The following is a 27,589-nucleotide window of genomic DNA, read 5'->3' as shown; positions in this document are numbered from 1 at the left end:
TAATGAACAGTAAACAGAGAGATGTTGTGAAAGATTGTTGTTCGGACTCGATGGGAGTATACAGTGGTGTTCCCCAGGGCTCGGTATTAGGACCACTGCTAGTTTTGCTATTGGAAAGCCTAGGGTTGGTAGGGCAGAGCTCCCTCCTCCGCCCTCTTTAAAGTGCTTCCCCTTTCTGCAGCTTCCGCTCCATTTCTTGGTCATGTTACAGACCCAGAGACACTGTAAATACAGTCCCGAGACCTCGTCCAGAGTTGGGTCACCAAATCCTCTGTCCTCACTGAATGTCTGCTGCAGCTCACAATACAGCCTCCAGAAAACAATCCACTGCACCTCCACTAACTTTACAATAGCAGAAGCAAGTCAAAAGCCCCTCAAGTGTAAGTTGGATGCCTCGTCCTTTTAAATAAAAATAGAAGGGGCTCCTCGTGCTTCTTAATGTATGTTCAGCTGAGAGAGACTAACACAGGCGGTCAGTGGACATACACAGTCGAAGTTTCAAAGACGTACGTCAAAGCTGCCAGAATGGCTGATTTACACCATATTCAGTCCCTTCCTTACACTACAGACACACGCATGTTACAGCCACGCGAGCACCCCGGCCAGCCTGGGTGTCCTGTACAATGTGCTGGATGGTACCAGCAGTGCAGCTCACACCACTTTATGGATCCAAACTTCCACAGCACCAGTGGAGCTGGAGAGAGGAAATGTGTGGTCAGGGAGAGAGACAGAGAGACTATGCCAGTATGTTACCTCCGACACCATGAGCTTTTATTTTCCGCAATAACCTTTGATTAGAGACAGTCAGCATGGCTTTGTAAAGGGCAGATCATGCCTCACAAGCCTTACTGAATTCTCTGAAGATGTGACGAAACACATTGATGAAGGAAGAGCAGTGGATGTTGTGTTTATGGATTTTAGCAAGGAGTTTGATAAGGTTCCACATGGTAGGCTCATTCAGAAAGTTATGAGGCATGGGATTCAGGGAAAGTTGGCTGTCTGGATACAAAATTGGCTGGCCCATAGAAGTCAGAGGGTGGTAGTAGATGGAAACTATTCAGCATGGAGCTCGGTGACCAGTGGTGTTCCACAAGGATCTGTTCTGGGACCTCTGCTCTTGGTGATTTTTATACATGACTTGGATGTGAAAGTGGAAGGCTGGGTTAGCAAGTTTGCCGATGACACGAAGGTTGCTGGAGTTGTGGATAGTGTGGAAGGCTGTTGTCGTTTGCGACGGGACATTGACAGGATGTAGAGCTGGGCTGGGACGTGGCAGATGGAGTGGAACCTGGAAAAGTGTGAAGTGATTCATCTTGGAAGGTCGAATTTGAATGCAGATTATAGGCTTAAAGACAGGATTCTTGGTAGTGTGGAGGATCTTGGGGCCCATGTCCATAGATCGCTCAAAGTTGCCACCCAAGTTGATAGGGTTGTTAAGAAGGCGTATGGTGTGTTGGCTTTTATTAACAGGGGGATTGAGTTTAAGAGCTGCGAGGTTATGTTGCAGCTCTATATGGCCCTGGTTCGACCACACCTGGAACATTGTGTTCAGTTCTGGTCGCCTCATTGTAGGAAGGATGTGGAAGCTTTAGAGAGGGTGCAGAGCAGATTTACCAGGATGCTGCCTGGACTGGAGGGCATGTCTTATGAAGAAAGATTGAGGGAGCTAGGGCTTTTCTCATTGGAGCGAAGAAGGATGGGAGATGACTTGATAGAGGGGTACAAGATGATGAGAGGCATCGATAGAAAAAGTGGATAGCCAGATACGTTTTCCCAGGGTGGAAAGGGCTATCACCAGGGGGCATAATTTTAAGGTGATTGGAGGAAGATTTCGGGGCTATGTCAGAGGTAGTTTCTTTACACAGAGAGTGGTGGGTGCGTGGAATGCGCTGCCAGCGGTGGTAGAAGAAGCAGATACATTAGAGACATTTAAGCGACTCTTGGATAGGCTCATGGATGATCGTAGAATGAAGGGTAGGTAGTTAGTTTGATCTTAGAGTAGGTTAAAGGTTCGGCACAACATCGTGGGCCGAAGGGCCTGTACTGTGCTGTACTGTTCTATGTTCTATGTTCTATGTTCTACCTCTCACTGTAACAACCCCGCCCCCGGGCTCCTGCCATTGGTCGCTCCACATGTCCATCCTTCCAAGCCCTGTCTTCCTAGCCAATTGGAAAGTAATCTGGCTCTTATTACCTGATTGGATGATTCTGACCATCAGTCAAACAGCTTTTTTCCCCATCGAACACATTTGCAAAACAAAGTGATTATCCAAAACGCAGCATGCAGTGATGTCATCAGACTGCACCAACCTACTGCGTTCTGAATTGCCTGGACTGGTTGGCGCATGCGCACATTATGTCATCGCGTAACGGGTGCAGAGAGTGGGGGGGTGGGGGGTGGGGGGTGACGGACAGTGCGGCCGAAGAACTTGGTGGTGGCTGCGGGTGCGCTCTCCTCCTCCCCCCGCTTGCTCCCCCAACACCCAGCCCGCCCGCTCGCTCTCTCCTGCCATTGTATGTTGCCATGTGTTTAGGTTGCCTTCGTGTGATTATTTGAGCAGCGCCATCTTTAGTCCTGGCAGCTGCCCACGTCGCAGACTGTGACATTTTCGTGGCACAGGCTGCATTTGCACATATGCTACTGCAGCGCCACCTAGTGGTAGCGTTGTCAGCAAATGCAGTCTTTGTAAAAATGTCGGCGAAGAAATTTTTTTTATTGTCCCTGGAATTTTCTTTGTCCCATTTTACTTGCAGCAAAGTCCTGGAGATTAATAAAAGCAAAATGGAAATCTGAAATAAAAACAAAAAGTGCTGGAAATAGCAGATCTGGCAGCATCTGTGGAGAGAGTGACCTTTCAACAGAACTGGCAAAGGTTAGAAATGTAATAGGTTTTAAGCAAATAAAGTGGGGGTGTAGCAAAAGGGAAGGTGTTGATTGTGACCCCATGTCCTGAGAATAACTGACAAGGAAGTCATAGGGCAAAGGCAAAGAGTGTGTTAATAGTGTGGTGAAAGACAAAGCATTAGTGCAGAGAGGGTGGTAAATGACAGAATAATGAAAGCCCGTGCCAAAAGCACAAATATGAAAAAAACAGTGGGCAGGCACATGGTAAAAAAAATTATGAAACAAACTGAAATAAAATGAAATTTTAAAAAAAGTCAAACTAAAAATAAAAACATGGAGGGTAGTTATGCTCTGAAATTATTGAACTCAGTCTGGTAGACTGTATTGTGGCTAATTGGTAAATGTGGTGCTGTTCCTCGACCTCCTTTTCAGTTATACTCTGTGAACACCTTCCCTTTTGTTTTATTTTGCCCCACCCCCATTTTATTTGCTTATAACCTATTACATTTCTGACCTTTGCCAGCTCTGATGAAAGGTCACTGACTTGAAATATTAACTTTGCTTCTCTCTCCACAGATGCTGCCAGACCTGCTGAGTATTTCCAGTACTTTTTGTTTTGCTTCCTGGAGATTAATCTTCAATTCCTGGAGATTCCAGAATAATCCTGGAGGATTGGCAATGCAGCTGTAGTGTAATGTAGCTTTAAGGAAGTTTCCTGCATTACGACTGTTTTTCATACTATTACTGCAGTGTAATGTGGCTTTAACTGAAGTATCGTTCATTATAGATGGGGCACAGCCTATAACCCTACACTGACAGGAAATAGGAACACACTCACTCCATTGACCTCATTACCAGGTCTGGCAATACCTTCAATTTAAAATTCTTATCCTCCTGTTCAAATCCCTCCATAGTATTGCCCCTCCCTATCTACAACCTCCTCCAGCCCCATAACCATCCGAAATCTCTTTGTTCCTCCAATCTAGCCTCTTGTCCATCCCAAATTTTCATCCCTTCAGCATTGGCAGCTGAACCGTCAGCTGCCCAGGCCCTAAACTCTGGGAAATCTCCCGAAACCTCTCTAGCCTCACAACCTCTCTCTTCTCCTTGAAGACACTCCTGAAAACCTACCTCTTTGGTCAAACTTTTGGTCACCTGCTCTATTACCTCCTTATGTAGCTCAGTATCACATTTTGTGGGATAATTACTCCTGTGGAGCTCTTTAGGATGTTTTACAACATTCAAAGTGAAAATAAATGCAAGTTGTTGCTGTTTTGACCTAGCTGTCTCTGCAGTAGATTTCCAACTTCCCACTCAGTGCCCCTGAACATGAACCTGGCACTACAGATCAGCCACCTGTTATAGAAACAACCTCGATTTTCATTTCCAATTGATTTGAATGGAATGAATATCAGCCAGGTTCTGTAATGGGATCAAACTGTAATATCAGTTTTGTGGAAACAACCAGGGAAAAGTCTATTTTAGATCTTTTTTTTGTAATGAGACAGGGTTAATTAGTAACCTCATAGTAAGGCATCCTCTGGAAAACGTGATCATAATATGATAGAATTTCACTTGTGCTTGAGAGTGACGTACCTAAGTCTGAAACTAGAATATTGAAATTAATTAAAGCCAAGTACACAGGTATAAGGGTTGCATTCGCTAAGGTAGATTGGAAAATTAGATTAAAAGGTATGACGAGAGATGAGCAATGGCAAATATTTAAAGAAATATTTCATAACTCTCAATGAATCTACATTCCATTGAGAAATAAGAAACTCCACAGGAAAAATGATCCATCTGTGGCTAACGAAAGAGTTTAAGAATAAGATAATATTGTCCAGAAGTCTAATAAGCCCTGAGGATTGAGAGAGTTTTAGATACCAGTAAGCATGACCAAAAGAAATGAAGGTGCAGAAAGCAGAATGAGTAAAATAGCAGGAAATGTAAAAAGAGATTGTAAGAGCTTCTGTAAATATGTAAAAAGGAAGAGAGTAGCAAAAATAAATGTGGGCCCCTTAGAGTTTGAGTCAAGAAAAATTATAATAGGGAATAAGGAAATGGCAGAAACATTAAACAATGTGTGTCTGTGGAAGACACAAAAAATACCAGAACTAGTGGGGAATCAAAGGACTAATGAGAGTGAGGAATTTAAAATAATTAATATTAGTACAAAAGGTACTGGAGAAATTAATGGAGCTGAAAGCCAACAAATCCCTTGGACCTGACAGCTGATAACCTAGTGTTCTAAAAGAGACAGTTACAGAGATGCAATGGTTGTGATCTTCCAATATCCCCTGGCTTCGGGAACGGTCTGAGTGGATTGGAAGGTTGCTAATATAACACTGCTTTCCAAGAAAGGGGGTAGAGAGAAAATGAAACTACAGGTCAAATAGTCTGATATCAGTTATCAGGGAAATACTGGAATCCATTACTACAGAAATGGTAATGGCACTTAGAAAATCATAATATAACTAGGCAGAGTCAACATGGTGTTATAAAAGAAAATCATGTTTGGCAAATCTGTTAAGAGTTTTTTCAAGATGCAACTAGCAGAGTACCAGTGGATGTAGTATATTTGGATTTTCAAAAGGTATTCAATAAGTTGCGTCTGTAAAGGAATAAACTCAGGTTAGGTGAGTGGGAAAGAAGGTGGCAGATGAAGTATAATGTAGGGAAAGATGAGGTTATTCACTTCGATAGGAAGAAAAAAACTTGATTATTATTTAAATGTTGAAAGTCTATTAAATCTTGGTGTTCAGAGGGAGTTCAGTGTTGATGTACATGAAACAAAACAAATTGAAATGCAGGTACAGCAAGCAATTAGAAAGGCCTTTATTGTAAGGGGGTTCAATTACAAGAATAAGGAAATCTTGGCACAATTCTAGAGCTTTCATGAGCCCACACTCTGGAGTATGTGCACAATTTTAGTCTCTGTACCTAAGGAAGGACATACTTGCCATAGAGGGAGTGCAAGGAAGGTTGATTAGTCTTATGAGGAAAGATAGAGTAGAATAGGCCTATAGTCTCTGGAGTTTAGAAGAATGAGAGGTGAACATGTTGAAACCAAAAGATTCTTTTCTTTTATTCTTGGCTTTTGCTGGCTAGGCTAGCATTTGTTGCTCATCCCTAATTGCCCTTGAGAAGCTGGTGGTGAGCTGCCTTCTTGAACCACTGCAGTCCATGTGGGGTAGGTACTATTAGGGAGGGAGTTCCAGGATTTTGACCCAGCGATAGTGAAGGAACGGTGATAATATTCCAAGTCAGGATGGTGTGTGGCTTGGAGATGGTGATGTTCCCATGCAACTGCTGCCCTTGTCCTTCTCGGTGGTAGAGGTCGCGGATTTGGAAGGTGCTGTTGAAGGAGCTTGGCGAGTTGTTGCAGGGCATCTTGTAGATGGTACACACTGCTGTCACTCTGTGTCGATGGTGGTGGGAGTGAATGTTGAAGGTGGTGGATAGGGTGCCAATCAAGCGGGCTGCTTTATCCTGGATGGTATCGATCTTCTTGAGTATTGTTGGCGCTGCACTCATCCAGGCAAGTGGAAAATATTCCATCACACATAACTTGTGCCTTGTAGATGCTGGACAGGCTTTGGGGAGTCAGGAGGTGAGTTACTAGCCACAGGATTCCTAGCCTCTAGCCTGCTCTTGTAGCTATGTTATTTATATAGCTACTCCAGTTCAGTTTCTGATCAATGGTAACCCCCAGGCTGTTGATAATGGGGGATTCACTGATGGTATTGCCATTGAATGTCAAGGAGAGATGGTTGGATTCTCTCTTGTTGGAGGTGATCACAGCCTGGCACTCGTGTGGCATGAATATAACTTGCCACTTATCATCCCAAGCCTGAATGTTGTCCAGGTCTCACTGCATATGGACACGGACTGCCTCAGTATCTGAGTTGTCGCGAATGGTGCTGAACATTGTGCAATCATCAGCAAACAGCTGAGAGTGCTGGACAGGATAGATGCTGAGAGGTTGTTTCTCCTGGCTGGAGAGTCTAGAACTAGAGGGCATAGTCTCAGGATAAGGGGATGGACATTTCAGATTGAGATGAGGAGAAATGTCTTCACTCAGAGGGTTGTGAATATTTGGAATTCTCTACCCCAGAGGGTTGTGGAAACTCAGTCGTTGAGTATCTTTAAGGATGAGATTGCTCGATGTCTGTCTCTAATTAAGGGAAATGGGGGTAGGGAGAGATAGTGGCCATGAGCTTAATAAAGAGTGGAGCACCTTGAGGAGCCATATAGTCTCCTTCTGCTCCGATTTCTTATGTTCTTATGTTTCTTGGTCACCATTACTGATAGAGTTTTTTTTATTCCAGATGTATTTAACTGAATTTAAATTCCCCAGCTGCCATGATGGGATTTAAACTCACATCTCTGCACCTTTCGTCCAGGCCTCTGGATTACTCATCCAGTAACATAACCATGATGTTACTGCACTCATAATTTCCTAATTTTGCTTTCCTGAAAAGTGGAAACATCTTCCCTGCACCTATCTATCAAACACATTTCTATATTTTCTATAAAATAAACCAGTAGTTGCTTTGAAGCTGTACCTGGTCTAATTGAATACTTTTCAATTTGCCTTTGTAAAGAAAGGGGTACACACTAGTGTCACATGTAACATTCCCTGAACACCTGTCTCCACAGTTTGTGAATACAATACCAGACATTGCAATGGATTACAGTGAGATCTGATTCCATTTCTAGGACCAGCTGAAATTGTCCTTGGATTCCATGGAGGATGAAAAGAAAAGTAAAAGTGAATTAAAAGAGCAGCAGGAGAGGAGGATTTCAGAACTGAGTGTGAGTATTACTCTTGTTACCTTTAAACACTGTGACCCTTTAACAACCCACTGCTTAAATGATCTCTCACCATCTTAGGAACTCACAGCATCCCTGGAACAAGACATCTCTGCACAATTTGCCAAAATTCATCGATATCTTGACGATAAGGAGAAAAATTTAATCGAAGAGCTGAGGAGGCAAAAGGAGGAAGATCTGCGACCAATGGAGAAGAACCTGAAAAGAATTGAAGAGGAATTGGCATCACTTGAGGAGAACATATTGAAGCTTTGTGTAGACATCGATCAGCAAGACAGTATCTCTTTTCTCAAGGTGACCCGTTACAATCCAATCCCCAAGCTGTAGGTGTGAGTGTAAACAGCATTTAATAATAGGGCTCAAACCACATCACAACAATGCAATGTGCAGTATAACTGAGGACAAAGAGGTATCCATCAGGATTGAGTTCTCAGTGTCAAGGAGGCTATCCCACACAGTCAGCTCCTCAAACTGGCTGCAGTATAACTGGAACCAGAGTAAAAAGTCCAGTAAAGGTGTGGGAAAGAGCTGGGCTGCACCTAAACTAAGGAAGGACAAAGAGATTTCTGAGGAACATTGAGGCAGTAATCAGAAATCAAGTTAAATACATGGGGAGAGGTTTGGGAGGAAACCAGACCCAACCAAGACAAACTGTAAGGTGGAAGATCATTAACAGGTGGTTCCACAGACAGAAGGGTAGAAATTCCTCTGGGGAGGCAGCACAAAATGGGCGATAGTGTATCAGCAGCTGGTTTTACATTCTGCCGAATTTTCCTTTCCTGTCAATGGACACACACACACATTTAAACCTGTGCAGAACCTGGATTAAACCACATTTGGAGTTGAGGCAAATAATGTAGATACATTTAAAGGGAAGCTGGATAAACACATGAGTGAGAAAAGAAAATGTTATATTGATGAAGTTAGATGAAGAGGAGTGAGAGGAGGTTTGTGTGGAGCACAGACATCAGCCTCAACCCGTTGGGCCGAAGGGCTGTTGCTGTGCTGTAGACTCTATGTAATTCAAGATAATAGTGTGTTTAGTTCCAGTAACTCTGGAGTGAGGCAGTGCAGAGCAGAGCGGTGAGGCTAATTCCGAGTGTCAGCATTCTCAGCCACAAGGAAAGACTGGAGAGAAATGCTTCACTTTGCAAAGGAGGAGGGAATATTGAGAGAGTAAACCGTGTGATATCAGCTCAGTTACCCAGTGAACACATCTCCCAATTTAACCTCAATAGAAACAGAAATGGAGAGAAGTGTTTACGGGAGGCCGAGCCAATATCACCCATGTTACATAATCACCCAATGTCAAAATAAACCCTGAGGTGTCAGAGAGGTGGTTTTATTGAGGTAGAAGGGAGAGTAAACAGGATGGAGAAGGAAAATCAGAATCCAACTTTAATTGTTGGACAAGTGAATCTTGGAAATGTAATTTTAGGACTGATATTAGGAAGTTTATCTCTTACAACAGTGAGGAATACATGGAATGAGCCACTGGATAGCAGGGTCATATCAGTCCTGAGAGCAGTGACATGTTGGGGTGCAGTCCCATGTGTATCAGTCCTGAGAGCAGTGACATGTTGGGGTTCAGTCCCATGTGTACTAGTCCTGAGAGCAGTGACATGTTGGCGTTCAGTCCCATGTGTACTAGTCCTGAGAGCAGTGACATATTGGGGTGCAGTCCCATGTGTATCAGTCCTGAGAGCAGTGACATATTGGGGTGCAGTCCCATGTGTATCAGTCCTGAGAGCATTGACATATTGGGGTTCAGTCCCATGTGTACTAGTCCTGAGAGCAGTGACATATTGGGGTGCAGTCCCATGTGTATCAGTCCTGAGAGCAGTGACATATTGGGGTGCAGTCCCATGTGTATCAGTCCTGAGAGCATTGACATATTGGGGTTCAGTCCCATGTGTACTAGTCCTGAGAGCAGTGACATATTGGGGTGCAGTCCCATGTGTATCAGTCCTGAGAGCAGTGACATATTGGGGTTCAGTCCCATGTGTACTAGTCCTGAGAGCAGTGACATATTGGGGTTCAGTCCCATGTGTACTAGTCCTGAGAGCAGTGACATATTGGGGTGCAGTCCCATGTGTATCAGTCCTGAGAGCAGTGACATATTGGGGTTCAGTCCCATGTGTACTAGTCCTGAGAGCATTGACATATTGGGGTTCAGTCCCATGTGTACTAGTGCTGAGAGTAGTGACATATTGGGGTTCAGTCCCATGTGTACTAGTCCTGAGAGCAGTGACATATTGGGGTTCAGTCCCATGTGTACTAGTCCTGAGAGCAGTGACATGTTGGGGTGCAGTCCCATGTGTATCAGTCCTGAGAGCAGTGACATGTTGGGGTTCAGTCCCATGTGTACTAGTCCTGAGAGCAGTGACATGTTGGCGTTCAGTCCCATGTGTACTAGTCCTGAGAGCAGTGACATATTGGGGTGCAGTCCCATGTGTATCAGTCCTGAGAGCAGTGACATATTGGGGTGCAGTCCCATGTGTATCAGTCCTGAGAGCATTGACATATTGGGGTTCAGTCCCATGTGTACTAGTCCTGAGAGCAGTGACATATTGGGGTGCAGTCCCATGTGTATCAGTCCTGAGAGCAGTGACATATTGGGGTGCAGTCCCATGTGTATCAGTCCTGAGAGCATTGACATATTGGGGTTCAGTCCCATGTGTACTAGTCCTGAGAGCAGTGACATATTGGGGTGCAGTCCCATGTGTATCAGTCCTGAGAGCAGTGACATATTGGGGTGCAGTCCCATGTGTATCAGTCCTGAGAGCATTGACATATTGGGGTGCAGTCCCATGTGTATCAGTCCTGAGAGCATTGACATATTGGGGTTCAGTCCCATGTGTACTAGTCCTGAGAGCAGTGACATATTGGGGTGCAGTCCCATGTGTATCAGTCCTGAGAGCATTGACATATTGGGGTTCAGTCCCATGTGTACTAGTCCTGAGAGCATTGACATATTGGGGTGCAGTCCCATGTGTATCAGTCCTGAGAGCAGTGACATATTGGGGTTCAGTCCCATGTGTACTAGTCCTGAGAGCATTGACATATTGGGGTTCAGTCCCATGTGTACTAGTGCTGAGAGTAGTGACATATTGGGGTTCAGTCCCATGTGTACTAGTCCTGAGAGCAGTGATATATTGGGGTTCAGTCCCATGTTTATCAGTCCTGAGAGCAGTGACATATTGGGGTTCAGTCCCATGTGTACTAGTCCTGAGAGCAGTGACATATTGGGGTTCAGTCCCATGTGTACTAGTCCTGAGAGCAGTGACATATTGGGGTGCAGTCCCATGTGTACTAGTCCTGAGAGCAGTGACATATTGGGGTTCAGTCCCATGTGTATCAGTCCTGAGAGCAGTGACATATTGGGGTTCAGTCCCATGTGTACTAGTCCTGAAAGCAGTGACATATTGGGGTTCAGTCCCATGTGTACTAGTCCTGAAAGCAGTGACATGTTGGCGTTCAGTCCCATGTGTACTAGTCCTGAGAGCAGTGACATATTGGGGTTCAGTCCCATGTGTACTAGTCCTGAGAGCAGTGACATGTTGGGGTTCAGTCCCATGTGTACTCGTCCTGAGAGCAGTGACATATTGGGGTTCAGTCCCATGTGTACTAGTCCTGAGAGCAGTGACATGTTGGGGTTCAGTCCCATGTGTACTCGTCCTGAGAGCAGTGACATATTGGGGTTCAGTCCCATGTGTACTAGTCCTGAGAGCAGTGACATATTGGGGTTCAGTCCCATGTGTACTAGTCCTGAGAGCAGTGACATATTGGGATTCAGTCCCATGTGTATCAGTCCTGAGAGCAGTGACATATTGGGGTTCAGTCCCATGTGTACTAGTGCTGAGAGCAGTGACATATTGGGGTTCAGTCCCATGTGTACTAGTCCTGAGAGCAGTGACCTGTTGTGGTTCAGCCCCATGTGTACTAGTCCTGAGAGCGGTGACATATTGGGGTTCAGTCCCATGTGTACTAGTCCTGAGAGCAGTGACATATTGGGGTTCAGTCCCATGTGTACTAGTCCTGAGAGCAGTGACATATTGGGGTTCAGTCCCATGTGTATCGGTCCTGAGAGCGGTGACATATTGGGGTTCAGTCCCATGTGTACTAGTCCTGAGAGCAGTAACATGTTGGCGTTCAGTCCCATGTGTACTGGTCCTGAGAGCAGTGACATATTGGGGTTCAGTCCCATGTGTATCAGTCCTGAGAGCATTGACATATTGGGGTTCAGTCCCATGTGTACTAGGCCTGAGAGCAGTGACATATTGGGGTTCAGTCCCATGTGTACTAGTCCTGAGAGCAGTGACATGTTGGGGTTCAGTCCCATGTGTACTCGTCCTGAGAGCGGTGACATATTGGGGTTCAGTCCCATGTGTACTAGTCCTGAGAGCAATGACATATTGGGGTTCAGTCCCATGTGTACTAGTCCTGAGAGCAGTGACATATTGGGGTTCAGTCCCATGTGTATCAGTCCTGAGAGCAGTGACATACTGGGGTTCAGTCCCATGTGTACTAGTCCTGAGAGCAGTGACATGTTGGGGTTCAGTCCCATGTGTGATACCCATGCAAACAGTGAGTAGGAGGCTGTTTGACTGTGTGGGCATCACAATAAGCCTGTTCTTGTCTGATACACAGGTGCATGTTTCCCCAGAGCTGTCTGGAAGTGCCCAGGAGCTGGTGAATAAACTGTTATCTCCCTATTGAGGGATTCGGAGGTCAGGAATAACATCACCGTCCTCAGCTCAGGGAAACAGACCTGAGACAGGCTCTGAGTTACTGGGAAAATAGAGACTAGAAATAAAAGGAACTGATCAGTGAACCTCCAAAATCTTCAGCAGCAAAGGAAATACTGTCGAGTGTACTCCAGGGGTAACTGACATGCTATCACAGCACTGGTACCCGTCAGTGAAAACTCCACACAGATCCATTCACATTTTATTAAAACAACAGTTTATAACATCATTAAAACACATTCTGAACAGCACTGTATATTTATTAACATGTTTCTGATTCTCTGTCTTGCAGGAGCTGAAACGATTGAGAGAAAGGTGAGCATCTAATTCAAATTCACACACGGTCTGACACTGTGATCACAGTTTGCATCCTGTAGTGAATGATTAAACCAATCCCATTGAAACAGGTACCTGGACAAAGGTGAGGAAGATGAAGGAGCAGAGAGAGGTGAAAATGAAGAGAGACTGGTGTTTCCAAGGATGAAATACGCAGGATTTCGAGGCCCATTACTCTACGCAGTGTGGAAAGAAATGAAACAGATCATCTCTCCAGGTAAGAAACTCCACAGCTTTGTGTCCACTTTCTGTCGTTTCCTGCCCTCTTCCCCCTCTCCTGAAGGTACTGCCAGTTACTGGGTACAGATCAGAGGGGAACAGCACCATCAGGGACCTCACTCAAGGGGCCATTCTTTATGTGAGACCGTAGATTGAGTGATTCAAGCACGAGGGCATCAGAACATCATCTTATTTCATTTTCAGACACACACACTTTTCAGTAGGACTCACTGGACAGTGATCAGACTGGGACACCGAGTTGATTGTGTTCCTTTCTTACCCAGGACAACTGGACAATGATCAGACTGAGATCCTGTATCATCTGTTCACTGTATATATTGGGGTCTAGTTAAATCTAACTGTGCACTGTACCTAGTCTGTAACATCTGTTTTCTATATACTGGAGTCTAGAGTATTATCTAACTGTACATTGTACCCAGTTTGTAATATCTGTTCACTGTGCACACTGGAGTCTGGGAATATATCTAACTGTACACTGTACTCAGTCTGTAATATTTACTGATATTTACGTATATGAGCTGATTGCCAAGTCCAGTAGTAAAGACATCAGATAGTAAGTAACCTGTTTCAATTCAGTTTCCTCTGTTTAAAATATTTTACATGATGTTATTTTTATTCCCCAGTCCCAGCCTCACTGACCCTGGACCCAAACACAGCGAGTTGTTATCTCATCCTGTCTAACAACTGCACTAATGTGAGACACAGTGACACTGCATTACAGCTCCCTGATAGCCCGGAGAGATTTGATGGGGCTCCATGTATCCTGGGATCACAAGGATTCACATCAGGGAAACACTACTGGGAGGTCAAGGTCGGGAACAAGACTGAGTGGGCATTGGGTGTGGCCAGAGAGTCAGTTAGCAGGAAGGGAACGATAAAGCTGGGGCCTAATCATGGTTACTGGACTGTGTGGCTGAGAAATGAATGTGTCTATGCAGTCACTGAAACCAGACACATCCTACTGACTCCACGTGTGAACCCCAGGACCATCGGAGTTTACCTGGACTATGAGGGAGGAGAGGTGACCTTTTACAACGCTGATGATCTGTCCATTCTGTACACTTTCACTGACACATTCACTGAGAAACTCTTTCCTTTTTTCTATCCTGGATCATATTTTAAGGGTAAAAATGCTGCTCCTCTTAAACTGCGGCATTTTGAACTGTAGATTCCCAAACTGATGTGTCAGAGTACAGAAAGAATATGTCCACTGCTGAGTGAATATTGCAAATATCACACACGAACTTGGAGACACAGCAGGAAACAGCACTGGGAAAGGGTCTTGGCAATAAATGATAGGGTTGAGAGTGTTGGGCTGGTGAACTGTACATGTTCCTGGCTCTGAGCTCTGGGGCTGTGATCACAAACTGGGACGTGTGTTACTGTGCAAATTAAAGAGGTCCCCAATGTGAGCTCCTGCTCGCTTACACCAGCTATCCAATCTGCAACTCTTCAGTCCTGGTCATTCCACCGGGAGAGGCCCTGCTGCTCTTTGTGAATCCAGGAATGCTGTTTGCTGTCAGGAAACTGGAGCAATGTGATCCTGGAGTCACACAGCACTGTTCACACACAGTAAAAATACATATACTCAGCTGAAGATCCTGCACATAACCTGACTGCAGACCAGCTGAAGATCCTGCACATAACCTGACTGCAGACCAGCTGAAAATCCTGCACTTAACCTGACTGCAGACCAGCTGAAGATCCTGCACATAACCTGACTGCAGACCAGCTGAAAATCCTGCACTTAACCTGACTGCAGACCAGCTGAAAATCCTGCACATAACCTGACTGCAGACCAGCTGAAGATCCTGCACATAACCTGACTGCAGACCAGCTGAAAATCCTGCACTTAACCTGACTGCAGACCAGCTGAAGATCCTGCACTTAATCTGACTGCAGACCAGCTGAAGATCCTGCACATAACCTGACTGCAGACCAGCTGAAGATCCTGCACTTAACCTGACTGCAGACCAGCTGAAAATCCTGCACTTAACCTGACTGCAGACCAGCTGAAGATCCTGCACATAACCTGACTGCAGACCAGCTGAAGAGCCTGCACATAACCTGACTGCAGACCAGCTGAAAATCCTGCACTTAACCTGACTGCAGACCAGCTGAAGAGCCTGCACATAACCTGACTGCAGACCAGCTGAAGATCCTGCACATAACCTGACTGCAGACCAGCTGAAGATCCTGCACATAACCTGACTGCAGACCAGCTGAAGATCCTGCACTTAATCTGACTGCAGACCAGCTGAAGATCCTGCACTTAATCTGACTGCAGACCAGCTGAAGATCCTGCACTTAATCTGACTGCAGACCAGCTGAAAATCCTGCACATAACCTGACTGCAGACCAGCTGAAGATCCTGCACTGAACCTGACTGCAGACCAGCTGAAGATCCTGCACTTAATCTGACTGCAGACCAGCTGAAAATCCTGCACATAACCTGACTGCAGACCAGCTGAAGATCCTGCACTTAATCTGACTGCAGACCAGCTGAAAATCCTGCACATAACCTGACTGCAGACCAGCTGAAGATCCTGCACTTAATCTGACTGCAGACCAGCTGAAGATCCTGCACTTAATCTGACTGCAGACCAGCTGAAAATCCTGCACATAACCTGACTGCAGACCAGCTGAAGATCTTGCACTTAACCTGACTGCAGACCAGCTGAAAATCCTGCACTTAACCTGACTGCATACCAGCTGAAGATCCTGCACATAACCTGACTGCAGACCAGCTGAAGATCCTGCACTTAATCTGACTGCAGACCAGCTGAAGATCCTGCACATAACCTGACTGCAGACCAGCTGAAGATCCTGCACATAACCTGACTGCAGACCAGCTGAAGATCCTGCACTTAACCTGACTGCAGACCAGCTGAAGATCCTGCACATAACCTGACTGCAGACCAGCTGAAGATCCTGCACTTAACCTGACTGCAGACCAGCTGAAAATCCTGCACTTAACCTGACTGCAGACCAGCTGAAGATCCTGCACATAACCTGACTGCAGACCAGCTGAAGAGCCTGCACATAACCTGACTGCAGACCAGCTGAAAATCCTGCACTTAACCTGACTGCAGACCAGCTGAAGAGCCTGCACATAACCTGACTGCAGACCAGCTGAAGATCCTGCACATAACCTGACTGCAGACCAGCTGAAGATCCTGCACTTAACCTGACTGCAGACCAGCTGAAGATCCTGCACATAACCTGACTGCAGACCAGCTGAAAATCCTGCACTTAATCTGACTGCAGACCAGCTGAAGATCCTGCACATAACCTGACTGCAGACCAGCTGAAAATCCTGCACTTAATCTGACTGCAGACCAGCTGAAGATCCTGCACTTAATCTGACTGCAGACCAGCTGAAGATCCTGCACTTAATCTGACTGCAGACCAGCTGAAAATCCTGCACATAACCTGACTGCAGACCAGCTGAAGATCCTGCACTGAACCTGACTGCAGACCAGCTGAAGATCCTGCACTTAACCTGACTGCAGACCAGCTGAAGATCCTGCACTTAATCTGACTGCAGACCAGCTGAAAATCCTGCACATAACCTGACTGCAGACCAGCTGAAAATCCTGCACATAACCTGACTGCAGACCAGCTGAAGATCCTGCACATAACCTGACTGCAGACCAGCTGAAGATCCTGCACTTAATCTGACTGCAGACCAGCTGAAGATCCTGCACTTAATCTGACTGCAGACCAGCTGAAAATCCTGCACATAACCTGACTGCAGACCAGCTGAAGATCCTGCACATAACCTGACTGCAGACCAGCTGAAGATCCTGCACTTAATCTGACTGCAGACCAGCTGAAAATCCTGCACATAACCTGACTGCAGACCAGCTGAAGATCCTGCACTTAATCTGACTGCAGACCAGCTGAAGATCCTGCACTTAACCTGACTGCAGACCAGCTGAAGATCCTGCACTTAATCTGACTGCAGACCAGCTGAAGATCCTGCACTTAACCTGACTGCAGACCAGCTGAAGATCCTGCACATAACCTGACTGCAGACCAGCTGAAGATCCTGCACTTAATCTGACTGCAGACCAGCTGAAGATCCTGCACTTAATCTGACTGCAGACCAGCTGAAAATCCTGCACTTAACCTGACTGCAGACCAGCTGAAGATCCTGCACTGAACCTGACTGCAGACCAGCTGAAGATCCTGCACTTAATCTGACTGCAGACCAGCTGAAAATCCTGCACATAACCTGACTGCAGACCAGCTGAAGATCCTGCACATAACCTGACTGCAGACCAGCTGAAGATCCTGCACTTAATCTGACTGCAGACCAGCTGAAAATCCTGCACTTAATCTGACTGCAGACCAGCTGAAAATCCTGCACTTAACCTGACTGCAGACCAGCTGAAGATCCTGCACTTAATCTGACTGCAGACCAGCTGAAGATCCTGCACTGAACCTGACTGCAGACCAGCTGAAGATCCTGCACTTAATCTGACTGCAGACCAGCTGAAGATCCTGCACATAATCTGACTGCAGACCAGCTGAAGATCCTGCACTTAACCTGATTGCAGACCAGCTGAAGATCCTGCACATAACCTGACTGCAGACCAGCTGAAGATCCTGCACTTAACCTGATTGCAGACCAGCTGAAGAGCCTGCACATAACCTGATTGCAGACCAGCTGAAGAGCCTGCACATAACCTGACTGCAGACCAGCTGAAGATCCTGCACTTAATCTGACTGCAGACCAGCTGAAGATCCTGCACATAACCTGACTGCAGACCAGCTGAAGATCCTGCACTTAACCTGACTGCAGACCAGCTGAAGAGCCTGCACATAACCTGACTGCAGACCAGCTGAAGATCCTGCACATAACCTGACTGCAGACCAGCTGAAGATCCTGCACTTAATCTGACTGCAGACCAGCTGAAGATCCTGCACATAACCTGACTGCAGACCAGCTGAAGATCCTGCACTTAACCTGACTGCAGACCAGCTGAAGAGCCTGCACATAACCTGACTGCAGACCAGCTGAAGATCCTGCACATAACCTGACTGCAGACCAGCTGAAGATCCTGCACTTAACCTGACTGCAGACCAGCTGAAGATTCTGCACTTAATCTGACTGCAGACCAGCTGAAGATCCTGCACATAACCTGACTGCAGACCAGCTGAAGATCCTGCACATAACCTGACTGCAGACCAGCTGAAGATCCTGCACATAACCTGACTGCAGACCAGCTGAAGATCCTGCACTTAATCTGACTGCAGACCAGCTGAAGATCCTGCACATAACCTGACTGCAGACCAGCTGAAAATCCTGCACTTAATCTGACTGCAGACCAGCTGAAGATCCTGCACATAACCTGACTGCAGACTAGCTGAAGATCCTGCACTTAACCTGACTGCAGACCAGCTGAAGATTCTGCACATAACCTGACTGCAGACCAGCTGAAGATCTTGCACATAATCTGACTGCAGACCAGCTGAAGATCCTGCACTTAACCTGACTGCAGACCAGCTGAAAATCCTGCACATAACCTGACTGCAGACCAGCTGAAAATCCTGCACTTAATCTGACTGCAGACCAGCTGAAGATCCTGCACATAACCTGACTGCAGACCAGCTGAAGAACCTGCACATAATGTTACTGCAGACCAGCTGAAGATCCTGCACATAACGTGACTGCAGACCAGCTGAAGAACCTGCACATAACCTGACTGCAGACCAGCTGAAGAACCTGCACATAATGTTACTGCAGACCAGCTGAAGATCCTGCACATAACGTGACTGCAGACCAGCTGAAGATCCTGCACATAACCTGACTGCAGACCAGCTGAAGAACCTGCACATAATGTTACTGCAGACCAGCTGAAGATCCTGCACATAACGTGACTGCAGACCAGCTGAAGATCCTGCACATAACCTGACTGCAGAGCAGCTGAAGATCCTGCACATAACCTGACTGCAGACCAGCTGAAGAACCTGCACATAATGTTACTGCAGACCAGCTGAAGATCCTGCACATAACCTGACTGCAGACCAGCTGAAGATCCTGCACATAACCTGACTGCAGACCAGCTGAAGAACCTGCACATAACCTGATTGCAGACCAGCTGAAGATCCTGCACATAACCTGACTGCAGACCAGCTGAAGATCCTGCACATAACCTGACTGCAGACCAGCTGAAGATCCTGCACATAACCTGATTGCAGACCAGCTGAAGATCCTGCACATAACCTGACTGCAGACCAGCTGAAGATCCTGCACATAACCTGACTGCAGACCAGCTGAAGATCCTGCACTGAACCTGACTGCAGACCAGCTGAAGATCCTGCACATAACCTGACTGCAGCCCAGCTGAACATCCTGCACATAACCTGACTGCAGACCAGCTGAAGATCCTGCACATAACCTGACTGCAGACCAGCTGAAGATCCTGCACTTAACCTGACTGCAGACCAGCTGAAGATCCTGCACTGAACCTGACTGCAGACCAGCTGAAGATCCTGCACATAACCTGACTGCAGACCAGCTGAAGATCCTGCACATAACCTGACTGCAGACCAGCTGAAGATCCTGCACTTAACCTGACTGCAGACCAGCTGAAGATCCTGCACATAACCTGACTGCAGACCAGCTGAAGATCCTGCACATAACCTGACTGCAGACCAGCTGAAGATCCTGCACATAACCTGACTGCAGACCAGCTGAAGATCCTGCACTTAACCTGACTGCAGACCAGCTGAAGATCCTGCACATAACCTGACTGCAGACCAGCTGAAGATCCTGCACATAACCTGACTGCAGACCAGCTGAAGATCCTGCACATAACCTGACTGCAGACCAGCTGAAGATCCTGCACTTAACCTGACTGCAGACCAGCTGAAGATTCTGCACATAACCTGACTGCAGACCAGCTGAAGAGCCTGCGCTTAAGCTGACTGTCGACCAGCTGAAGATCCTGCACATAACCTGACTGCAGACCAGCTGAAGAGCCTGCACATAACCTGACTGCAGACCAGCTGAAGATCCTGCACTTAACCTGACTGCAGACCAGCTGAAGATTCTGCACATAACCTGACTGCAGACCAGCTGAAGATCCTGCACTGAACCTGACTGCAGACCAGCTGAAGATCCTGCACATAACCTGACTGCAGACCAGCTGAAGATCCTGCACATAACCTGACTGCAGACCAGCTGAAGATCCTGCACATAACCTGACTGCAGACCAGCTGAAGATCCTGCACTTAACCTGACTGCAGACCAGCTGAAGATCCTGCACTTAACCTGACTGCAGACCAGCTGAAGATCTTGCACATAACCTGACTGCAGACCAGCTGAAGATCCTGCACTTCACCTGACTGCAGACCAGCTGAAGATCCTGCACATAACCTGACTGCAGACCAGCTGAAGATCCTGCACATAACCTGACTGCAGACCAGCTGAAGATCTTGCACATAACCTGACTGCAGACCAGCTGAAGATCCTGCACATAACCTGACTGCAGACCAGCTGAAGATCCTGCACTGAACCTGACTGCATACCACGAGCTACACCACAACCCAGGAATACTGAGATATTTCGAGCGCCTCGGCAAGTTGAAGTTAATCATGAGCACAAATAAAACTTTTGATAAGGGGTTAGTCTGGGGTGGGCCTTTGTTTTTAGAAAAGGGCATGCATTTCTGAAGAGAAATGGTGTTTTTGTGCCGTTAAAACAATTCTAGATTGTGCATCAGTTGTACATAATTGTATAATTCTAATTATTCTGCTATTTAATAAAACAGTCTCTGAATGAAGCCTAGGTTTGTGCCAGAAGATTCTTAGCAGCCACAAGTTAAATAGATTATTTTAATTATGTTGGCATCAAAAGGTATTTCCTGATATTGAACAATAACATTAAATGGCGCCTTTTGTCCCGATTCAGTGAGCAGGACCCCTGACCAATCCCCCTCTCTAACCGGGAACAGGGATCGGAGCAGGACCCCTGACCAATCCCCCTCTCTAACCGGGAACAGGGATCGGAGCAGGACCCCTGACCAATCCCCCTCTCTAACCGGGAACAGGGATCGGAGCAGGACCCCTGACCAATCCCCCTCTCTAACCGGGAACAGGGATCGGAGCAGGACCCCTGACCAATCCCCCTCTCTAACCGGGAACAGGGATCGGAGCAGGACCCCTGACCAATCCCCCTCTCTAACCGGGAACAGGGATCGGAGCAGGACCCCTGACCAATCCCCCTCTCTAACCCGGCGACAGTGATCGGAGCAGGACCCCTGACCAATCCCTCTCTCTATCCCAAGGACAATGATCGGAGCATGACCCCTGACAAATCCCTCTAACCCGGGGACAGTGATCGGAGCAGGACCCCTGACCAATCCCTCTCTCTAACCCAAGGTCAGTGATCGGAGCAGGGCCCCTGACCAATCCCTCTCTCTAACCCAAGGTCAGTGATCGGAGCAGGACCCCTGACCAATCCCTCTCTCTAACCCAAGGTCAGTGATCGGAGCAGGACCCCTGACCAATCCCTCTCTCTAACCCAAGGACAATGATCGGAGCAGGACCCCTGACAAATCCCTCTAACCCGGGGACAGTGATCGGAGCAGGGCCCCTGACCAATCCCCCTCTCTAACCGGAGACAGTGCTCAGAGGAGGACCCCTGACCAATATTTTCCAGTTCTGGCAATATCTCCTGTAAATCTCCTCTGTACCCTCTCCAGGGCAATCACACCTATCCTATAACTGGTGACCAGGACAGTACACAGTACTCTCGCTGTGGTCTAATGAGTGTTGAATACAGTACCAGCATAACCTCCCTGCTCTTATAGTCTATGCCTCGGCTAATAAAGGAAAGCGTGCTATACGCCTTCTTAACCATCTGATTGACCTATTCTGCTACCTTTAAGGATCAGTGGGACATACACTCCAAAGTCCCTCTGTTCCTCCACACCAATCAGTATCCTCCTATTTATTGAATATTCCCTTGCCTTGCTGCACTTCACAAAATGCATTACCTCACACTTCTTCGGATTGAATTCCACTTTCCAGCCCAACTGACCAGGCCATCCATATCTTCCTACAGTCTAAAGCTCTCCTCCACACTGTCAACCACACGGCCAAAACGCTTTCTGCAAATGCGTAACGTGGACACTTGGGAAAAAAAGAATTCAGGATTGGAGTGACAGGGTTCCAGTTACAGAGCTAACAGGGTACAATGAGCCAGATGGCCTACTCTGCCGGTGCTAGAATTTCTATGACGCTCTTCTAATTACACATTCCCTTGGAGAAATGCAGTGCTGTTAGTCAACAATTCTGTCATTCACCGGGGAAAGTGTGATAGGGTGTTCGGAGATTGTGAGCAGTGATATAATCAACTTCATTGGCACAGATACTGCAGCAAAAGAGGCCATTCTAAAGACTGACCAACTGCAAACCTCAACTGTTTTTAGTTGCTTTCACCATGTGAATCTTAGTGAAACAGGGACAGTTGTGAACCCAGTGCATTCAACACTTTCTCTCTGGTGTCAGTTCACTGGTGTGACAGACAACCAGACGTCTCAAATTGTATCTCACAACACAGAACAGGTCAAGTGGCCTCCTTACTATGGATTTGCTGATGTTGCAGCAAACAACTGGATGAATTAAACTGCTTCGAGCACTTGGTGCATCTGAACAGTGTTATGACCACGTGAGAAAGGTGTCTCGGAGTCTCTTTCAGCCTTCACCTGGTCTTAGTGTAACAGGGTTTAATTTTAAACACACTATACTTTGAGCTCCCCCTTTGGTGAATCCTTGTTCATCGCTTTCCCAATTAAATGGCAAAGAAATGAGCACAAATAGGCCTTCTTAGGCTGAAGGAAGAAAAGTGAAATTTATTAAAACTTAAACTCTAATATGGTTACCCCTATGGATACACACTGCGCCCCACGCTCGCGTGCATATGTGATACGTACATGCAAATATAGACAGAAAAGAGAAGAAAAATAGAGAGGTTTGAGGCAATATCAGCAGAGTTTCTTGTTACTGTGCTTCGAGCTCACTGTAGTCCTTTTGTAGGTCCTCTTGCTTTTCATTGGGGCCCAGTATTCTTCTTAAACCTTGTTCACTGTAGCAGCATTTTCTCTCTTGGGGTTCATGTGTCTTCAATGGGTCTTCAGTTCCGTGAGCAAGAGATGGGAACAGACAGCAGAGAGATGTTCTCAGTCCAGGAGTAAAGAGCTTTCTGCCTTCAAATTCTCTGTGGCAAATTCAAATAACTCCAACAGCCAGTTAGTCATGTGACTAAACTGGTCTGACCACATCTGTTTGTGTATTCGGCCATCTAAGCAGTTAACCTGGAATGTTAGCCTCTCCACCTTCAAAGTCTGGTAATCAAATGTCCATTGTGGATTAAACTGGAGCAGGGAGTGGCCCCTTTGTCCTTTCCAAGTCAGGGGCTTGGCAACCCCTTGGAATAGGCCTTCTTTTCTTCCCAGCAACAATTTTACATTTTAATATTCATGTGGCAAAATATGTGACTCATTCTTGGCAGGTGGGGTGCCTGCCTGACAATGGCTTCTCCCTGGTGTGGGTTCTCTGGTGCTGCATCAAATGAATGGAGGAGTCAAACTGCTTTGTGCACACAGTGCATTCAAACGGTTTCTCTCCAGTGTGGGTTCGCTGATGATCTATTACGTGGCTGGATTGCTGAAAGTGCTTTGCACACAAAATATATTCGAATGGCTTTTCCCCAGTGTGCGTTCACTGATGATTTATCAAGTGGCTGGACATGTCAAATTTCTTTCTGCACACACTACATTCAAATGGTTTCTCTTCAGTGTGGATTCTCTGATGCTGCAGCAAGATATTGGATAAGTTAAAACACTTTGCACACACAGAGCATTCAAACGCTTTCTCCCCAGTGTGAACCTGCTGATGAGCTGTCAAGTAAGCAGACTTCCTAAACTGCTTTGTGCACACTGTGCATTTGAATAGTTTCTCTCCAGTGTGGATTTGCTGATGATCAACCAAGGAGCAAGACCAAATAAACCACTTGGCACACCGGGGACATTCAAACTGCTTCTCCTCCAGTGAAGGTTCACTGATGCACCTTCAAGTTATAGGAGGTGTGTAATCTCTTGTTAGACACTGTACATTTAAATGGTTTATCTCCGCTGTGAGTTTGCTGATGCTGTAAAACGTTATTGGAGCTATAAACCCTTTTCTTATACACATCACATTCAAAGAGTTTCTCTCCAGTCTGGGTTGGTGGTGAACTGTCAGCTCACATGATGTGTAGAATCTCCTCTGACACACTTGGCAAGAAAATGGTTTCTCTGCGGTGTGAGTGTGTTGATGTATCACCAGCTTCGACGAGGTGGGCAGTCTCTTTTGACAGACTTTAAACCGAAATGGTTTCTCTCCCGTCTGAACTCGCAGGCGAGCGTCCATTCGGCAGGCACAGCAGAACCACTTCCCACATTCAACACAGTGAAGGCCGTCCCCATCCTGAAAGGCAGGAACTTCCTGACTCACTCTGGGGGTTTCAGGTGGTGCAGGCTGATCATTGGTCAACATTGCAGTGTTTCCATGGTGACCATTTTTCCCAAAGGATTCAAACAGGATCAATCTACCAAAACTGAATAAAACAAGCAAATCAGTGAACACCCTGTGACTAACCCCACAGCTACGACACTCCCACCCCCTTCAGTCCCTTCGTGTGCGTGCCAGGTTTAATTTATCATCATCAAAGCTGAGAATATCTTTTGCCAGGTTCTCCTATGTCAGGAAAGGCCTTGGTGACCAGTTCAGTCAGGAGAGGATGTGCACACGGTGACAGTGTGTCACTAGCCACACCAGTACTCGTGTAACCTCTCAGAGCCAGGCTGCTGAGTTTATACAATTACTGCTCAATTAGGAACCATTCGGAGCAGTGAAACCATCCATTCAGGACTGACCACTGCCACATTACACCAGGCCAGATTTCCACCCTTCACCTGGGCTGAATTCAGATCCAGAGGTGACACACCAGTTTCCCGAGCTCTGCAGGATCTGAAGCTTCCACCCTCTCAACATATTTCTATTTAACAGCAGCATATTTCACTTGTTTCTACATAAGTAATTTAATCTTTGTCACATGGCAGTGTCTCTCCTGGACATAATCAGACCATTGGAATCAAACCCTAAAGCCACGAGTCCAGTCAAGCAAAATAAAGCAGCACAAGGAATTAGCAAAACTCAGCAATGACAGGAAGAACAGAAATGGCTCACATTGACCTCTTGTAACGGTACATGTGAACCAACACATCTCCTATCACTGAATTTCAAGGTCATCTTTGGGTAACTGCATGTTCAGGTCCCTGTATTATTTCTCCCCACGTCATTTACCCAATGTCGTTGATCATCTGAGTCTTTTCCTGCAGTTTTCCCTTGTAACCTGCCCTCCAGACGTCCTGTTCTAGATCCAGGACAACTGCTCATCTTTCTGCAGGTTTTGTCTTTATGAATCATGTGGCTACAAACAACTTATATTTATATAGCACTGTTAGTTATAGTAAAACAGCCCAAGGCTTTCCACAGAAATATAATCAAAGGAAATAGGATCAAAAACTTGGTCAACAAAGTGGGTTTTTAAGGAGGATCTTAAAAGATGAGGGGGTGGAGAGGCAGAGGGGTGTAGAATGGGAATTCCGGTGTACAGTGGCCTAGGTAGCTGAAAGCCTCAATGGTGAGGTGAATGAAGATTAAAAAAAAAGGTTAAATTATGAGGACAGAGTTCATAGACTTGTATTCTTCATGTTATATAAGACGAAGGGGTGGTTGAATTGAGGTGGTTTAAGATGATTAAAGGATGTGATGTGGGGTCAAGGGAAACTATTTCCTTTGGTGAGAGTGTCCAGAACAAGGGGGCTTAGCATTAAAATGAGAGCTAGGACATTCAGGGGTGATGTGAGGAAGCACTTATTTCACACTAAGGCGAGTGAAAATTTGGAATTCGATCCCCAAAAAGGTTGTTGAGGTTGTGGGGTCAATTGAATATTTCAAAATGCAGACTGATTTTGTTAGGCATTTTTGTATGAAGAGTTGGAGAACCAAGGTGGGTAGATGGAGTTAGGATACAGATCAGCCATTGTTTAACTGAATGGCATAACAGGATTGAGGGGCTGAACGGCCTAATTCTGTTCCTATGTTCCTAAGGGGGAATAAGTTTCAAAAGATGGGCTGAGGTGAGAGTGACCTTCACCTAATCCCCATCAAAACAACGACTCTCTCTTACCCTGGTCACTCCACCGAATGGCTCTCATCGCTGCTCCCTTAATTCCAAGGGACACAGACTTGAACATTTATGTCAGACAACTGGCTGAGCCATTCACTGCCAGATCTCGCTGGAGCACGTAAAACACGACTGGGTCCTGCTCTCCTCGACCAAAAGTGCTCACTATTGCAGAATCATCCTGGAATGCAAATTTAACCCCTGGCTCCTCTCCTCCACCACAAACTGTCTTCTTCAACCTCTTCCCCTGCCTCTCCACCATCGCCTCCAACAATAAATGCGAGGAGCTCACAATTTCTTTGACACCATCTATTCAACTACCTCTCCACTTCCCTCTATTCCTCAACCCACCGGACCAAATATTCCCGATGGTTCTGAGCTTTGATCTTGTATCTTTATCTGGTTTTTCTCCCTTTTCCCCTCATTTCCTCTCTGAGCTCATCTTGTTCATGAGATCCACTTTCTGATGCATCAAACTTATTCCCACTAAACTGACCACTCAACTTACTTTCCTGGCCCCTATGTTAGTTGATATTGTTGATGGTTCTCTCTTCAGCTGTTTGCCCCCTCCCCTTCAAATCTGCTGTCATCAACCCCCTCCTCACCTCCAGTCTCCCTTTCCTCTCCAAGCTCCTTGAATGTGTTATCACCTCCCAAATCCGTGCTAATCTTTCCTAGAATTCCATGTTTGAGTCCCTCCAATCAGATTTTTGTCCCGAACACACTACCAAAACAGCTCTGATCCAAGTCACTGTGACTGTGACAAATGCAAATTCCAAGAGAGGTTATTTTATTCAAAGAGTACAAACAATATTGAAAAACACCAAAGTATCAAGAAGTTATAGGAATTCATATGCAAATCAATCCCTCCTCATCCTGACTACAGTCTTTGATATGATTAACCACACCATCCTCCTCCAACGCCTCTGCACTGTCATCCAGTTGGTAGGTCTGCACTTGCCTGGTTCCATTCTCATCTATCCATTGTAGCCAGAGAATCACTTGTTGTTATTCAAGCCTCGCCCTCAATAACCCCTCGTCTCCCAAACCTTTCCTTTTCACCCAAAAATATTTCTCTCTCAATATTACACTCCCATTACACGCATTATTCTATCTCACCCATCCCGGCGCAAAACCCCAACAGTCCAGAACCAGAAAAACACATGTCCATCGCACCACGCACCGTCCGCCCCTTTTAAATAAAAGCAAAATACTGCGGATGCTGGAAATCTGAAATAAAAACAAGAAATGCTGGAATCACTCAGCAGGTCTGGCAGCATCTGTGGAAAGAGAAGCAGAGTTAACGTTTCGGGTCAGTGACCCTTCTTCGGAACTGCCCCT

At 46.2% G+C, this 27,589-nt stretch overlaps 1 protein-coding gene across 1 annotated transcript in view; it reads left to right on the top strand.

Annotated features, from left to right (window-relative positions):
* LOC137346278 (zinc-binding protein A33-like) overlaps nucleotides 1-27,589 on the top strand; it is a 49,901-nt gene that overhangs the window by 4,259 nt on the left and 18,053 nt on the right. Inside the window, exons 2-6 of the mRNA XM_068009745.1 lie at nucleotides 7,565-7,660; nucleotides 7,739-7,972; nucleotides 12,719-12,741; nucleotides 12,834-12,979; nucleotides 13,626-13,813. Coding sequence (XP_067865846.1) covers nucleotides 7,565-7,660; nucleotides 7,739-7,972; nucleotides 12,719-12,741; nucleotides 12,834-12,979; nucleotides 13,626-13,813 — 687 coding nt within the window. The remainder of the gene's footprint in view (nucleotides 1-7,564; nucleotides 7,661-7,738; nucleotides 7,973-12,718; nucleotides 12,742-12,833; nucleotides 12,980-13,625; nucleotides 13,814-27,589) is intronic.

The sequence above is a fragment of the Heterodontus francisci genome, chromosome 29, assembly GCF_036365525.1.
Source record: "Heterodontus francisci isolate sHetFra1 chromosome 29, sHetFra1.hap1, whole genome shotgun sequence".
Taxonomy (NCBI): domain Eukaryota; kingdom Metazoa; phylum Chordata; class Chondrichthyes; order Heterodontiformes; family Heterodontidae; genus Heterodontus; species Heterodontus francisci.
Note: the sequence above shows the minus strand (reverse complement) of the source record. Positions and strands in the feature narration are given on the sequence as shown.